Source organism: Anser brachyrhynchus (genome assembly GCF_964034855.1).
Source record: "Anser brachyrhynchus genome assembly, chromosome: 5".
Lineage (NCBI taxonomy): Eukaryota > Metazoa > Chordata > Aves > Anseriformes > Anatidae > Anser > Anser brachyrhynchus.
The window spans coordinates 32,999,919-33,017,416 of record NC_137699.1 but is presented as its reverse complement, the minus strand read 5'-3'; the positions used below and the strand labels follow the sequence as shown (position 1 = coordinate 33,017,416).

The 17,498-nt window shown below is 37.2% G+C and overlaps 1 protein-coding gene across 1 annotated transcript in view; it reads right to left on the bottom strand.

Annotated features, from left to right (window-relative positions):
• INO80 (INO80 complex ATPase subunit) overlaps positions 1 to 17,498 on the bottom strand; it is a 68,181-nt gene that overhangs the window by 28,646 nt on the left and 22,037 nt on the right. The window contains exons 15-25 of the mRNA XM_080592294.1: positions 15,990 to 16,049; positions 15,227 to 15,369; positions 14,041 to 14,125; positions 13,439 to 13,556; positions 12,656 to 12,741; positions 11,536 to 11,703; positions 10,981 to 11,114; positions 10,128 to 10,195; positions 8,549 to 8,642; positions 7,264 to 7,441; positions 1,841 to 1,981 (exon numbers count right to left, since the gene is read on the bottom strand). Of these exons, the coding sequence (XP_080448420.1) occupies positions 1,841 to 1,981; positions 7,264 to 7,441; positions 8,549 to 8,642; positions 10,128 to 10,195; positions 10,981 to 11,114; positions 11,536 to 11,703; positions 12,656 to 12,741; positions 13,439 to 13,556; positions 14,041 to 14,125; positions 15,227 to 15,369; positions 15,990 to 16,049 (1,275 nt within the window). The remainder of the gene's footprint in view (positions 1 to 1,840; positions 1,982 to 7,263; positions 7,442 to 8,548; positions 8,643 to 10,127; positions 10,196 to 10,980; positions 11,115 to 11,535; positions 11,704 to 12,655; positions 12,742 to 13,438; positions 13,557 to 14,040; positions 14,126 to 15,226; positions 15,370 to 15,989; positions 16,050 to 17,498) is intronic.

Below are 17,498 nucleotides of genomic sequence, written 5' to 3'. Positions count from 1 at the left end.
AAGTAATTCAATTTTGAGCACAAAGAGTGACAAATCAAAGGATTGAAATTTGAAGGAGAAGGGATTTCTACAATTTGCTTTCAGAGTAACTGCTTGTCCTTGAACCAGGTAGCATTTTGTGACCGGGAGGCGGTATGAGACTTTGGAAAAAGTTGGGTTCCTGGCCCCTAGAACTGAAGGCTACGAATTCAGCTCAAGGAGCAGTATATAGGTGATAAGCAGTCCTAGATGCCATCCTCCCTTCTTCAGATGCCAAGGTATTATACATACATGCAGCCACAGTTGATCAAGCTGCAGTAACAACATCAGTTCTGGTTAAAGAATGTAACATCTGGATGGTCTGGCAATAAAAGTCTTCTGCTATTGACCTGGTTTGTATATACACATAGCATTAAAATTCCTCTTTAAATGGTAGGGATTTTATTGGCCTGATATTGCTTCAAAGTAACTGGAAGCAGATGTCTTCGTTCTTAGCCCCACTGACACCCACTTTTCAGTTAAGGTAGGGCTTTCCCTCAAGAGCAGAGGGTTGACCAGGAGAGTCCTGGGTATGTGACAGTATATGGGAAAAAAATTGTAAGACTAATTATTTCCTACAGGAGAGAGAAAGTTTTTTGTCTTTTATTTGAGCATGAAGCAATGCAAGACAAGCCTATTATATTAATTATTGTTTGTTGATTTGGAGTTGATCATTTACATTACTTAATTTACCAAACTAAGCTGAGAACAGCACATAATAACATGGTAAAGAAAAAGAAAAATCTGGGGGGGGGAATATACCAAACTAACTACACACTGCCGACTTGGTGGTGCACAGCTTCAGCTTTCCTGTTCTTTAGAGGACCAAGGATGTGCCCAGCAGCCAGAGACACTCCTGCAGAACTTTATATCTCACCCAGCATGCCATAAAATCTAGCACAGTGTGGCATCCAGGGCATGTTTATCTTACTTTTAGCTGTTTCCTCAAAACTGATGTTCATCCAGGCGATTAGGAGAAACAGTTTTCAGTGATTTATCTTTTAGCGAGAGCATGGGTCAGAACCTCCTTTTTTACAAAAGGTTACTCTGAAGGTGGAAACTCTCTATAGATATGCTTATCTATTATGATGACAAATGGTAGATTCAAGCTCAGATTTGAATCATAAGTACATTTTGTTCAGCTTTGCCAAGATCTAACAACACAGAATTAAAACAATAGCCATAGACTTATGAGGGTCTCTTGTGTCAGCCAAGGAAACTTCAGCTAAAGTAATTTCAAAATTTGGTTTATAGTTGATAGATAATCCCAAGCAGTACCACTTAATACCCAGAAGATTTAGGAAATGTCAACTCAGTCCTTATATACCACAATTTAGTGTTTCTTTTTTGGAGCATAAGCTCACGCAACTAGAGAAACCAAACATCCTTTTCAAAAAAAGCATTACTCCTCAGCCTCCTCTGTCATCAGAGTTGACCAAATGATCATCCCAATCAATTTATACCATATCTACACCCCCTTCAAATTATACGGGAAAAAAAAAATCTACTTCACAATCTCTTCTACAATTTTACTGCTTTTGGTATTAGGAGAGAAAGTGAAATCTACGTATCTCAGAATAACTCCTGTTGGGTGCATCTCACAACTTTCCTTTTCCCTTCAGTACCCACTGCAGTCATTTCCCCTATGAAGTGACTTCCCCTATGAAAAAAGCACTATAGAATACAGTAGCAAAAGGATATCCTCACAACAATTTTACCCAACCAAAAGAAAGTAATAGATCATCCTGTTCCTAAGACACAATTCTAACAAGATTTGAAACACAATAGAAAATACATAATTTACAACTTAACTTGGACTTACCCGTGGGCTGGCTATGCACAGGAAGGACGGCAGCTCAGTCACCTGGCAGCACCGTACACATGAGGTAGCTGATCTCCTTCGATGTATGACATGATCTGAATAGCCAGTAACTGCTTTACAGTGGCTACTGAACACAAGGTTCTAAAAACAAAATTAAAATTAAGAAGTTATTATGTCTGTAACGAAAAACTCCTCTCAAATCTTGTAACCACCTATGAAAAAGACAGGAAAAGAACATTCACCAAGTATTTCTCTTGGAAAGAGGAAACTCTATGTATCTTCCACAGTGACAATGTACAGATCTCTGCAATTATCAGAAATCCTGCAATGGCTGAAATCAGAATAGCTCATATTCATATTTGCCTTTATGCTCTATTGGAACTAGAAACAAGTTTTTCCTTTTTTGAACCCTCTGACCTTAGCTTTTCTAATGAAGGAAGTACAGTAATATTCTAATAGATCCGACCCTAAAACCATTTTCTGTCTGTTCTTTTATCTATTCCGATGCATGGTCAAAATGAAATTTGGCAGGAAAAAAAATTAAGACACTAAGTAACACTGGGCTGGTGTCTCTGTACTTTCATTTTTTCCAGCCTTTCCTTATCTTCCTGAGCAAAATGGCTTTGAATTTTATCCTAAAGACTTCCAAGGTGCTGGCATGGTTACCGACAGGTATCAACATACCCATGTGTAAAACTTGTAATTTGCAAGAGGATCAATGTCCTTTTCATACAGTAAAACACACTGATCATCTCAAGGGACAAATGGGGGCGTTCCGTTGATGTTGCAGTTTAAATCAAGGCCAGTTATTTGAGGATGCTCTACTCTACACAGAAAAGTAACAGAAAACAAAACTAGACTTTCTTTGCTTGCATCAGCTACTGTATTTCCTTCTTTATTGTAAATATCCATGTCAAGCAATTAAGTAAACTGCTTATAGACTAAGCCATTCTTACTACTTAGTTTTTATTCTAACTCTTCTATATTGATATCAACCAATTGTTATATCATACATAATTATGACAGAAAGAACACGAGACCATTATTCTGAATTCTAGAGGAAACAAGCAATCAAAAAGAAACATTAAGAGATAAACTACCTGCTGTCTTCATGACAATTTTAGCAGTTCACTTAAGTAAAATGTAAGCAACACCTAAAGCTTCCATATTGTTCTGCTCCAGCTCCTAATGCACCAAAATTAATTTAATGAGGCTTTTAATTTCCAGAGTCTCCCAATTTTTCAAAATTGCAGTGTCTGAAGTTCTAAACATCAAGCCACATGTATATCATCTCATACACAAGAATGTGTATATACACTGTATGTCAAAAATGCTAGAAAACATCCAAACATCCACAGCAGTAGCCTATTAGAGACCACGCATTCTTGGCCCTTTCCATTTCCAGATGTAAATGCAGTGGACGAGAAGCAGATGGCTAGCATACAGGTGAGACTACTAGTTAAAATTAATACACCACAGGCAGACCTGTACATGGATATGGTTAGTTCACAGTTCAAAAACAAAAAAGGCAAATAGTGTAATGAGGATTACAGTATATGCAAGAGACAAGCATAATCTTTTGTAATCTCCTGACAAGGGAGACAAATACTCTTACTGTACATATGTGCTAACACCACCTATGCAATAGAATCGGTCAATCCCAGCACGTAAGCACATCTTTCAGCTGCTACCAGTGCCACTTGTGGTCTAGCAAAAAGAAAGTTCCGACTCTCTGACTGAACATCTGCTCCTCTACATAAGAGGTAGGAACAGAAAAAGCTGACAATAGACTCACTGACACTCAGCAGGGCTAAAAAGCACAGGTCAAAGCTTGGGCCACACTGGTTAATGTGAACTGATTCCAAACACAGGCACTTACTCAGCTGGCAATTCTTTACCAGTAACACTGCCTTAAGCAGCAACTGGTTCCCATGTTCACTCCCTTCCCTGCAGAGCTCCTTCTTCTTGTTGGCATAGCTGTCTACATATTGAAAACTTGGTCAAGATGAAAACAAACCTTTGTTCCTCCACCCTATGTTACTTTTGTGATCCTTTTAACCCCCTAGTAAAAGCCCCCTTGGCAACAGCAAGCTACTAGACAGGCTCAGAAGAGCTGATTGAGGTTAAAGCCACTTTCTTCCCTGGCCCATATACAGGAGATACATCTTATTTTGTGGTAAGGATCAGCATCCATGCAGTCACAAGAGGTTTCCACTACATCTTATGACAGCAAGCGTTGGTATTCTGACTGTGGTTGTTAGAGGGGTTTGTTACCTTCACTTCTTGGAAGGTGAAGGAACAAGAAACGGATAGAGAGGAAGCTAACAAACTGCAATTCCAAACCTTGCAAAGGAATGCAAATTTGTTATTTAATTCTCTTTTGGAAGCCAACATCAAAAAGTCAAAGACGGCTCCAGCCCAACTAGAATTACACAGGAAGAAACAAAGGGAAAACTTCCAAGGAGGCACCCCAAATAGGAGAAAAGTATTATTTTTATATACGCACTGTATTAGAAGCAGTTCTTGCACAGGGGCATAAATCTACTTTTCAGCTTCCTGTGCACAAATCATGAGAAACATCCCTCTGTGAAGGCCCTGACATACACAGCCATTAAGCATTCATGAACAGAGCAGACACTAGATATAACGGGGACAGTGGAAAGCAGTTTTCCGTCAGTCACACACATGGAAAAGCCTGGATAAGGTTACAGAAGAGAACACAGGCACAGCTCTAAAACGGATCATATGCCTTAGTACAACAAAGCTAGGCACCTACGAAGAGGACTGTTAAAACAAACATGAACGTACACGTCTACTGCAACCATGCAGTCAAAGTAACTGTTGAAAGAGGCTTTCCTACAGCGCAGAACGGGCTGCACAAAAATTTGGGCTACGGCTACCAGAACTGTCTTAAGCTCCTTAACACTTCTAAGTTTTTACAGAAAGAAAATGGAAAGCAAAGGAGAGAAGGGTTCACCTCAGCAGATTTCATGTTAATTTAACTCAGCATATATAAATTAATACACACGTCTAGGTGCTAAGGGGAATGAAGAGACCTCACACTGTGAGGCATTTCTGTGCTTATGTGAAGAAATTCATACTATCTTTAGACAGATGTTACTTCAATTTTGGAGAGATCCATTTAAAAAGTTTTTTTTTTTTTGTCTGCTGACTTATTTTTGTAGTTTGCCTCTTGTATCGGAAATGCTGATCTGAGCAGTTAAGAAAAGCCTTTCCAGATTTATACCATTTCCTTTTTCCTCTGTTTTTTCCCCCTCCTCACTCCTTACATGTTACTATCTTGCAGAGCCCTAAATGAAGCCTCAAAGAACTTTACGCTGCAAATTTATTTCCATTTTACTATCTTACAAAGCCCTAGATGAAGCCTCAGGAAATTTTACACTGAAACTTTCTTGGGCCAAGATAAAAAACATTGAGTTCATTTACACTCATGATGATGTGTGCTGTTAAAAGAATGACATGTGAAAGGCTATTTGTTTTTCAACTCTCCTTCTGTTTTTGCATATGTAAAGATGTTATATATGTAAGCTGTGCAAACATAACTTATTTTAAAGTGACTTCAGGTGGTAATTTGTCTATAATGAAGGTTAGAAAAGTTCTAAGGAATCCTTTGTAATTGTAGAACTAAACGTCCTTCAGATTTACCATGGTTATCACAAGTAGGCTGTATTGCCCAAACTGATGAACCTTACTCCTCAGCTGGCTGTTTTTTGTGTAAAAGCCACGAGTTAAAACAGTAATATCACTGGGACTCCCGGAGACACAGGTAATCGGATTTGTGATTTGGAGAAAAAAAATTATATGATAAAGACCTGCCAGGCTGTGGCACAGGTGGGTCTACAGGTGAGTCGCTTGCTTTTCATTTCATTGTTAGTACTAAAAGATAGATGTGCATATTCCAGAACTGTCATCTGTAATGTAAACCCACCTTCTGTTCTGTAAGAAAACATGATGATTTTCATTTTGATATTTACATACACTAACCCAAAAGATACATAAAGACCTAGATTGTCTTTCTACATATGAAAAAATGAACGCTACCTTCTGTAAGCGCATACAATGACACCATCTACTACTACTCCTTTACTGTTAGGCTGCAATGTTTATGACAACACACAAGTTTTCCTTGGCCATACCCATGAGAGTACACAGCTACAGTATAGTTTCAGAGATACAAGCGTTACAGACAGCACACAAACGGCTGAATGTAATCTTAATACATACATACATACATATATATATATGTATGTATTTTTGCAAGGAAATCCATACAGTGTAGACATTTCATCAAGCTAGATAAGGAATCATGGAATATTTAAACACCAGCACAGTCAGAGTTAACAGGCATACACACTCAGTTGGCTTGCTCTTTGTTTGATAACTAGGACTCATTTTGTTGGCTTTGCTGTTAACACTGCAAAACATGACACCAAGCCCAAGGTTGCTTTCCTACTGCTTATGCATCTTCAACTTCCTCTACACGCTATTCAATTGAATTCTGGCTATCTCCTTTCCCTTTCCAGCCTCATGAAGAGAAGCAATATTCCCCAGAGAAAATTGGCAAGATCTCACTGTTTCAGAAAAGATTTTTTTTTAACTGTATGTATGCTAACTGCCACTAAAGGAGAATTTCAACTGTACCCAAAATGCCTACCGATCCTGTGCTTCTCTTTTTGTGAACTTCCTTTCCAATGAAATAAGTTGATGCAGTTATAACTCAGGAGATCAACAACAATTTAGTCATAAGGAGACAAAACAGTCACACACACCCTAGGCAAAGGCTTAGAGAAAATGACCTTGCATTACACTGTAAGATGAACACATTTGGAATTTACTAGCCAGCAGTAGAAGCAAGTATCAGAATAGAAAGACAACCATTGATAATGCTTGTCCACCAACTCGGAAGCACTACTGAAGTCTCTGCTTATCACTGTTGCTGCAACAATGTATTGAATTTGAGAAAAGAACTGATTTCAGACTGAAAATAAGCAACTTACATGTAGAAAAAAAAAATCTTAAGCTTACATGTAGAATCCATCCCTGACAAATCATGCATCTAGTTCTTCTACTTAAGTAATATTTTTAAGACCTCTAATTCAGTTAGTCTATTTTTACATAACAAGTTTTGAAATGTATCACTATAGAGGAGAAAGACAGCAGTCAAATCACTTTTCTGTTCAGCACCCCAAACTTCATTAGCTGTATCTGGTTGGACTAGATGATCTTAGAGGTCTTTTCCAACCTGAATGAATCTATGATACAACAGATATGAGAGTACACTAATAAAATCATCTTGTTCAGAAGTTTATGCTTTCATCCATTTTGTAGGGTTGGGAGGTTTCTGAGCATTCCTCCCTCCTGAGGATTTGCTAATATCTCCAGATCACAGAAATTTGGCTTACCTGCAGCAAAGTGCAGCTGTGCAAGTTAGGGAAAGACAGTGGGAAATTTACATCAAGCAAGAAATCCTTGTTCTTTAGACAATGTGAGCCCTGCTGTTTCTCTCTTTCTGGTTCCATCCAAGAACGCAGGTGATGGAGCCTGTAGGAGGCTTTCAGAGACAGGAAAAGAGCTAACCATCTGAAATAAAACACAGTAGATACATTTATTCACTGCTTTGTGAAAGAAAGGCTTGAATTTATTTAACAACATAATTCCATAATTGACACAAATATTTTTTTTTTCCAGAAATTCAGGCTTACAATGTTCTGACTTGAGAGAAATACTTTTTAACTAGACATCTTCGAATTATATTACTGTGATTTTCATCTTTTCTACAGTGGCTTAATTGAATCTAAATGATGAAATTAGAATGCATTTTGAAGCACTTCATTTAAAAGTGTCAAGCATGATTTAGCCATTACTAACTAAAATTGCACTGACTTCTCTGTAAATTGTACATATAATTCATAGCAACCTGTATAACGAAGACAGAATTTATCACAAGATCAGATAAAGAGCAATTTGTACAGCTATTAAAACACAGATGAAAAAGAAGCTGTCCAAAATAACTGCACTGATGAAAGAATATTACAAAGCCCTAAAGAAAACACATTTATTGATAAAGACTTGCTTTTAATCTTTTTTTTACAGTAGCTACTGAACGTTAATCAGAGTACTGTCACTTGTGGAGTATACACTAGCTTAAACAGATCACTTCCCTTTCCAATATGAGACAACTCACAATGCTAAAAAGCCACCATCCTAAGCCTGCACCTTGGAAATCCATTCTGTATTAAGAACAGAACATGCAGAAAGGAGACAATATGGCTGGGAGTTGAAAAACAACTATCAGAGCATAAGCTTATTCCATGTGTGTTAAACATACGCTCAAGTGCAATTGGTAAGCATTACAATAAACCAGCCTTCAGAAGTCTGGATTCTGTGCTTAACACCAGCAACCTACAGTGTCATCTTAACCAAACTCTTCTCTTGCCCGTTGACCATCTTGTATATTTGGAACATAAAATCATTTTAACAGAGAATTTCTCTGACAGAGGCATAAAAAATATCATGTATAATGGTGTCCTATGCCTGCAGGAAACTCTAGAAGTTATTATATTAATGATAGATAGGTGATAAATATTAGGAGGCACAGAAAACGCAGATTTACAGAGACACCTCCAACATCACCTGTACTATTCCTTTAATTAATAAGAGAGATAAAAGATAAAAAGTTGTCCTCACCTGGCTAAATGTCCCTGATTCATGAGGTTTGCCATTTCTGCTGGAGAGACATCAATAAACCGGAGGAAAGAAAAACAGCTTTCTTCATTGATGCCTATGTCACAAAAATACTAGAGTTAGGCCAAGACATTGCACAGAAACTCATAATTGGAAGTAATAAATATATTTCAATAGTGGTAAATTCTATACAACATACACATTCTCTACGATAAGAAAAATCTAGGCAAATAAACAGGAGAGCCTAATTTAACCTAGATCTTTTAGAAATACTGAAAACTTCATCCTAATTGCTGTTCCCCTAACTCTAAGTTCCAGTTTATTTTCCAGTATGGGCAAGAGAAGGATATTTACAAAGACAGACAGACACATTCTATGCCAGAAACACATGCAACAACTAAGCACACTTATTTGACCTACTAGGAATCAACAGGCAGTTGTGTGCTTGCTAATGCCATCACGTATCTCCTAGACAGCTGATACGAACATCAGGACAGCCTGCTAAACATGTTCCTTCTCACTGAGCCAGTGAGTCAAACATGTGGGAAGGAGATGTAGGAATTGGCAGGGCATCGTGAGTGAGTGTGGGTATAAAGATGGATCAGATATGGTGAAGATGATGGAAACACTGCAGTGAAGCAGGGAGCTGGAAAGATATGTTCCACTGTTCATCAAGAAAGCTTTTCAGGCCCATCTGTGTCTTGTATTCCCAATACCATTCATACTTTTTTATATTTAACTTCTACACAAAAATCGTATCTCCAAAATTATTTTCCTTTTATGTTATGCCAAAGAAGGTACTCAAGAAAAAGTCTATTATGAATACCAAAACAAACGTAGACCAGAATAACCAGCAAGACACACCAAAGTTAGAGAGTTATAGACAAGTGCAGACTCCTGTTGTTGCATCTGGTTCTTCTTACTTGAAAATATGTTTGCATAGTTGAACAGGTCCACGCTAAGAGACTTCAGCATAGCAATGCAGCCATTATCTCTTTTGCTTTTTTCTCCTCAAATTTTCCCCATTAAAGCAGCTGAGCAATCTGGTTCGCTCTTTTTAGCGAAAAAAATCAAATCATCTATAACAATGAACTATATCAATAAAAGCTATTTATGTGTTTTTCTGCTCATCAATTAGATCCCAGATCATTTACATTCTCCTACTTTTTAACTGAAAGAAATTGGCAGTGTAACATACAATAGATTGTACTAAAATTAATCCAAAACTTCTCTGAATCTCTGAAAAACTCACACTTGACTAAAGAGGCAGCATTAATTCCTTAAAGTAAGCTAAAACAAGACAAGAGAAAATACAACAAGAAATTGAAGTAGGGTTAAGCAGTGACTGAAGTTGTCTGTAGAATATTCTTCTACTTGCTTCCATCCTTTCCTTACTGAGGAAATGAAATATACGTGCTGACTTCCCTTCAAGTACAAAGGCTAAAAGAATTCTAACAAGTTCTAATCTGATTATATCAGAGGACAGACTGATCTGGCCTTTCAGTTCTCCCCTTGAATAACACGTATTACACCATACATACAAGTGTTTAACCCAGCTTACTTCTCAGGACTATAAACCTACCCTTCCTATGGAAGAGAGACTGCTGGATGTGGTCTGGTGCAAATGGCGAAAGTAAAACCCGTAACCACCTGAAAATGAAAGCAACAAAACAAACAAAAACACTTAGAAGGTGTTAATACATATAACATTCAATCGCATAGACAGCAAAAAATGCAGAGTAACCGGTAATTCAGTTCTTTATGATAAGTATTCCAGCACTCTGGATGTTTGGAATTGCCTGGCATCATCAGTTCATGTGCACTGATGTTAATCTGACGCTCAGAAACACCATTGCTTTGGGATTGCATTTTATGCTGTACAATAGTTAGTCTCATCTTCAAATGTCTTTCACACCTCTGCCCTGAGCATTTCTCATAATTTAATGAAAAAAAACATTTATCAGGAATTGCCAGAGTCAGAGAAAACAGCAAACGGCACTCAGGTGGCTTCTACTCATTCAAGGTAAGCATTAAAAGCTGTCAACACACAAGTAGATGCTCGCAACATATCATGTCACAACGGGCAGATACTGATAGCTTCCTTAAACATGAAAAATCACTGAAGGGAAACCAGTGTTTTTCTAGAATTCTATTAAAGGTAGTTCTATTACACATCATCAGCAACAACTATAAATTCCTTTTTCTTACTTTCTTATTCAATCAAAGGTATGTTTGATGCTCAGGATTCCACTAAGGATCATCAGATATCTGAGGTTTAACAGTTGAATAAATGAAAGAAAAACAGGAATGCATTGCTTGGCTAACACCATACAAGTACATCAGGTAAGGAAGTTAATTAGTGCTTACAAAGCTAAAATAAATCTAAATAACACTACAAAAAATATTAAGCTGGAGAGGAAGTGGAGTTGGCTTACCTGTCCCGTGAGTGGTTGAAGACCCTGATCTGTCCATGACGGTAGATGAACTTTGAAATCTGGTATGGCTTTAAGGAGATGTGAAATGGAGACCAAGTTTCCTGTCGCTCAAACAGCTCTGGGTGATTGCACACCTATAAGAAAATCAAAAACATTAGGAAGGGATTAATTTAGTCTGATGCAGCATTACATCCCAGATCAACTATGACTATTGATCCCGTTAATATTGGCTAGAATTTCACAGCTATTTTAGTATATTTGTTCAAATTGAATACTGAATCATATCTTTTCCTATTCAATTCACAGCTTCCACGTCTTTTTCCCAAGTGGATGACTTCAACAACCAATTTGGAACCAAAAGTTGGCAGATGCATGCAGAATTTGGCAGAAGCTCTTCTACTCCGACATCATGCTGCACTGCACCAGGAAGAGAACTGAACACAAATCTGCGCGCGTATGCCATGCTTTTTTGTTTGTTTGTTTTCTAGAAGCCCTATTTTAGTGCAGAGCTAATGAGTGAACGTGCTTGTTAATTATTACTTAAAAGAGCCTTACCTTCCTGAACTGCATGACTAGATTCATGAGACTACTAGTGGTGTTCTGCGCTTGCTGAGTAGTGCCCATTGAGGACTGCAAGAGGTCATCAATTGAGATTTTATTTTTCAGAGCTTGATACAAGAGCTTCTGTCGACTTGTCTGCTGGCAGTACATAAGAATTTCAATCTGCAAAATAGTAATGAAGTTTTAGCTTTTTCTCTCTCTGAAATGGAACACGACCACATCAGTACAAACAAAGCAGGGAAAACGCATATTAAGGAAAACTTAACTTTCTCAAAAAATATATACATACAGGCAGTTGTGTTTGTATCTGTATTTCAGGATCCAGCCTGAGAAGCACTTATGCAACAACTGTGTTTTGGAAGCCTTAGGAGATAGACCATTACAAATACATGAACACAACTAAGTCAACAGAGTCTTAAGAACCTCTGAAAACATCAAATTTGCAAATGAACAGCTTAAATTTTGTCCAATTCTGCTATACTGTTAAACGCTACCTATTTGGAGTCATCTTGCACAGGTATCAGGAACCCATGACAAAGACAACTAACAGATCACATAATAACAGTGTCTGTGGGAAGAGTTCCAGTTTCGAAACTAACAAGTACAGCTGACGTCTCTCTGCCAGTAGTCCCAAAACCTGGGCACAAGTTGTCCACAAGCCCATCCAGCATCGCTAACATCCACAAAAAATTAAGACACTAAGAGAGAAGAGTATGATATTGCCAATATGCATATCTTGCTCAGTACAAGCAAGCAGAAACAATCTTAAATCCATGCCCAATCTTTCACGAGGGCCAGGCAATCACTGCTGTATCAACCTCCTTTACTTCCACTTCTGATGTTACTGTCAGTTTAACACAGCTTAAAGACTTTTTATTTGCAACTGCGAACAAAATATTTTCCCTAGATAAAAAAAAACTCATTAATTAAGGGGTTCTTAAGTTACATTCACATCTAATGAGATTGCTGGAATGTGATGCCAGAAATGTAAGGTCTATGAAAAGTCTACAACCGAATTTCAGGTATGGAGAGTGACAAATGAACCTATAAAAACTAGGTAACAGAGCTATGAAAATAAAGTTGAAATACTCTAAAGATAAATGCTTTTTCTCACCTTATCTGACAGTTCATTTTCCACATCCTTCTTGATTCTTCTCAGCATGAAAGGTTTCAGGATCATGTGCAAGCGAGATAGCTGGTCTGGAACATAGTGAAACAGGAACAATTATTTCGCTGAAGAAGAAAACTGTGTTTTGTTCTACTACAAATGAAGCCCCTTACTGCTCACCTATTTCTCCTCATATGAGTTCTTACAGCACAGAGTTTTGGGTATTTAAGAACTCTTAAAACCTTTACTTCTGTGGCAAGTTTCAACTGTGCTGTGTTCTATCTACTCCAATTACAAATCACCTATTTTATCTAGCTAGATTTTTCAATATAATTATCCCCTGGAATTTACTGTGAATCATTTTCTTTTTTTTTCCAGCAAATGATTTTTAAAATTCTCTCCTGAAGCTCAAAAGGTGTTTAGTGCTTTCTACTGTAATTTTTAGAGCTTGTAACATACTTGCAAGGCTTGTTAGATGATGTGCTCTACAGAAACTTACAAACATTTAAAATATTTTTTCTCTTGTGTTGGGAAGGAGGAATATTAGAGACAAGTATCAAGTCAACACCTTCACCACGTCTTTCTTTTCATTACACACGATGCATTACAGTGAGAAACAAAAATTTCAACATAAACTTTGGACAACAAGCCACAATGTTCCAATCCATGTACCCTCTGCTTTATAAGGCATTCCTCATACACAAAGTGAGAGAAAGTTTATCCACTGGTAGTTAGGAAAGGCAACAGATTTTTCATATACAAACTACTGTAACTACACGCTGCACTCACTCTCATCAATGGCGGATTTGTTCTCTGCATGGCTCTCTATGTCCTTAGAAAACCACTCATTGAACTCTTCGTGGGAATCAAACAAAGTTGGCATGATAAAATGCAGCAAGGCCCACAGCTAGAACGGAAAGGAAAAAATATATCAGCAAAAGTCATCCTACTGCGGACAAGGTAACTGGGGATCCCAATCTCTTGCAGCTCTTTATGAGTGCAAGAGAGTCACTTTAGCAGATCGCAAGACATGGCAAACTCACACCTCTGACATATTCTCCCCCGCCAGATATATCAACACCATCAGAAAGCAGTGAGAAATATAGGGCAATGATTTCAGCCAACAGAAGTAAAAGCTACTAGAATTAAATTCTATCCTACAACCTAGGCATTACTAACCATCAGCTATCTTGAGTTTTACTGTTATTTGAATGACAGGCATGCTTCCAAATTTTCCCCTCCCAGAGTTGATTCCATATTTTTTTGCCAGTGGTGAGATACAAACACAATCCCACAACCACACAAATGCAACAGATTTCTCAACTCCTCACAGATACTTAGGATATACTCCCGTGATAAAGAAAAGTCAGCTCTTGTGAGCTCCTGAATACCTCGGCCATTGTGTTCTGGATTGGGGTCCCAGTCAATAACAATCTATTTCGACACTGGAACTGTAGTAGGATCTTCCAGCGAACACTGACGAATAAAATTGAGAAAAAAAAGGAAATCATTAGAATTGTTTTTTTTTCTGTTTGTTTTTTAAGAATATGAAATCAAGAAACTTTAAGACAACTGTTTCTAGTAACCTTCCCAAATGGTTTTTTGGAGGTCACTGGATAAAACTACCAAACCTACCTCCCAGTCTTTCAAAAGGCAACTACAGGAGGAAGTAGCCTTTTACAAAATCGAAAGAAATGTGCATCGTTTATTTTATTTAAGTATGTTTTTAACTCACTTTTAATACAAATGCTTGGATACTAATAAAATCACAATCTTGTCATCAGAATAATTAACTTTCCAAGAGAAACTGTTATTATCAATTTGAATTGTGTATTTTTCACACTTTACAACACTAAGTCTATAGGCCACTGTAGAAGGAGTGCTGAGCTGTACTTTACAATCTTAAGGGGGCAATTTCCAAAGAATGCTGAAGAGGCAGACTTCAGTCTGAACAAGTCGGCATGCAAACCAGTCCTCAACTTACAGAAATAGAGATTTGATGTGAATAGTGGCAACTTGAGGAAATGTTAAGAAAAAGCCATTAGAGAAGTAAAGATGCACAAATCTATTACTCGGAAATAAAGAGAAAACTTTCTGGCACAGAGTATTGTGACTAAGATTGGGATTTATTGCAGCTGAAAATATTCACCAGGTTCTGACCTTCACTAGTGTCTGGAAATGCCACTGAAGAAGGAATCAAAATACCACATTTAATGGAATAAGCAGAAGTAATACACATTAAAGACTACAGATTGTTCACAAGGCAGAATTATACGAGTAATCAGGAAAGAAGGTGAACAGTATTTAACACCTTTTTGTTTCATTGTCCTGTAGTCTGTGCATACTTCTGCTCCATAATTACTTTTTTAGATGTTTTATATATTTGGAAGAGGAAAATCAAGGATAATTTCATTGTCACCCACCACTGGAGTTATACAGATATTTAACTAAGTTAAATACTTGAAGTCTCACGTACGTCAATTTTAAATTCTGACAGTTTTTGTAATCTTTATGTTATCTTGATACTTCTTTGAAAGGTTCATCGAGAGGAAAGATTGTTTCCAGTTCATATATTACCTGGAGCTACTCTTGAGTGCTTGTGCTTCATCCAGTACCATATATTGCCACTTCACTCGCTGGAAATACTTCACATCCTGTACGACCAGTTGATAACTGGTAATCACCACATGGAAAGGAGCATCCTGAGTATACAACGTCTTCTATAACCACAAAATAAGAAACAAATGTCCACATAATGTAAATACATTGTGCAGAGTTCACCTGCACATACTGTAATTTTAGATTTCTGTTGCATAATTTTTTCTCATTATCACTGCATTTTCCCCCATATGACTTTAAGTAATTACAACAACAGTTTTCAACTGGTACATCTGGACTTCAGCCCATTAGTTCCTGAACAATTTCAGATGCTTCTTAACATGTCAGACAAGACCCAGGCATTAAGCCCTATAAAATGCTGTTTACCCATGCTAAATCAGGAACAATCTGACCGGCCTGCAGGGATGCTAGAGTTGGACACTGAATTAGATTATTCAAATAGAATAAACAGTTCTTGACAGTGAAACCACCTGCTTCATTTATAGGGACCTATTTTCTTCAACTAACTTCATACTACCTTAAATTGCCGTACACTGTATTGTTCTCCAATACAAGAGAAGCCTTCTACCTTGTTATTTTAACAAAGATGTCACTACATAGATGAAGATGCAGAACTCCATTATCCACAAATTGTTTGGCTCAGTAGGGTATAGTAATAGTTTCTGTTTCACTTTGCACAAGTAACAAAAATGGTCCAAGCACATGGGCATGCCAGTATTACCTGACTCCAGAACTTCCTGATCACCTTTCTGTCATGGGGATTTCCCCAGTAAGGTAGCACCTGGAACAGTACAAAAGTACACAGATGTTATTTTCAAATAAAGACATACTTGCTCTAGAATTTTACACTATGCATCCTAGAAAATATAAAGACAGGTGTTTTTTTTCCAAAACAACCAAAAAGGAAATGTTCTCAACGTGCAGGAAAAAAAAATACTTAAAACAAAACAAAACTTAGAAATATCATACTAAGCAAATGTATCAAGCGGCTCATGCCTAATATAGAGATATAAAGACAAGATTCTCAGCTTGATATAAAAATGCCCAGAAGAAAGTTACAACTTCTAATCTGATTTTTCTAAAAATGAAAACTTATCCACAGTTTATGGAAGAAACAGGCCTACTTCAGTTAACCCTACACAACTAGTGGGCTTGCTCTCCTGTTTAACATTCCCTGTTTTTCTTCCCTAATCACACTGATTCTGTTGGTTTTGTACTTCAAAACTGTCCCCAAACTCTGAGATCAAAGTTAACATATTTGGTCTAATGCAAGAAGAATTTGCTCATCAATTCATAACTCAGAATTTTACAGGTCCTATTACTAAAAACAGAACTTTGCAATGAACTGAAACCAGACCGAGTTACCAGTTAATAGTACTGTACTGCCATCTTCTGTCTGATAAAAGGACTACATTCAAATAAGAGCAAAAGTAAGGAGTACTAGTTTCGGATGTTATGAAACATTTCCATCCTTCAACAGACAAGCTCTTAATTACTACACACAATGTGCCTTTAGGTGACTATTCTTCCGTTTCCAAATTAAGGATGCTAGTAAAAAAAGTCATCAGATTAATCAACAAGTGATTTGCCTTTTAGTTTACATATTCTGCCATGGACCTGAAGAAATTAATTCACTGTGATTTACTGTAAGCATAACTGACTACACACCTGATTACACTGTATAATTAGAAACTGGAACAAAACTGGTTCAAAAAATTGATAAAACTTATAAGCAAATAACAATCACAAGTTTAGAAAACTTTTAAAAACATGAACCATTCCAGGGATAAGGTAAGCATTATTATGCAATAAATCCGCAAAACGGCTATACAATAACAGAAACAAAGAAAAACATTCTTCTTATATAAAAAAAAAGTTCTCTATTCACAAGCATCCTGGCTGCATTTTTGAAATGTTTTCTGTATTTCACTCCCAAGGAGAAAGCATAAAAGTTGCTCACCTATACTAGTTGGAGGAAATGACAAGGAATAAGTAGGTAGAATGGCCAACTGCTCTAATGTCTTCTACTCCAGGCTTTAAACTGAGGTCCCTACTGTTTTGGGCCATGCAAATACACGAATAATTCATTTTTATTTTGATTTTTAAAGTCACTCCTCACTAATTAAATATTTTTTATTTCTTCATCACTTTCTTTGAAGTCTGAGTGATCCCAATTTATGCCAAAATATAAGCCACTCAAATCCTCCATTATTGTACAACATTCTTGCAC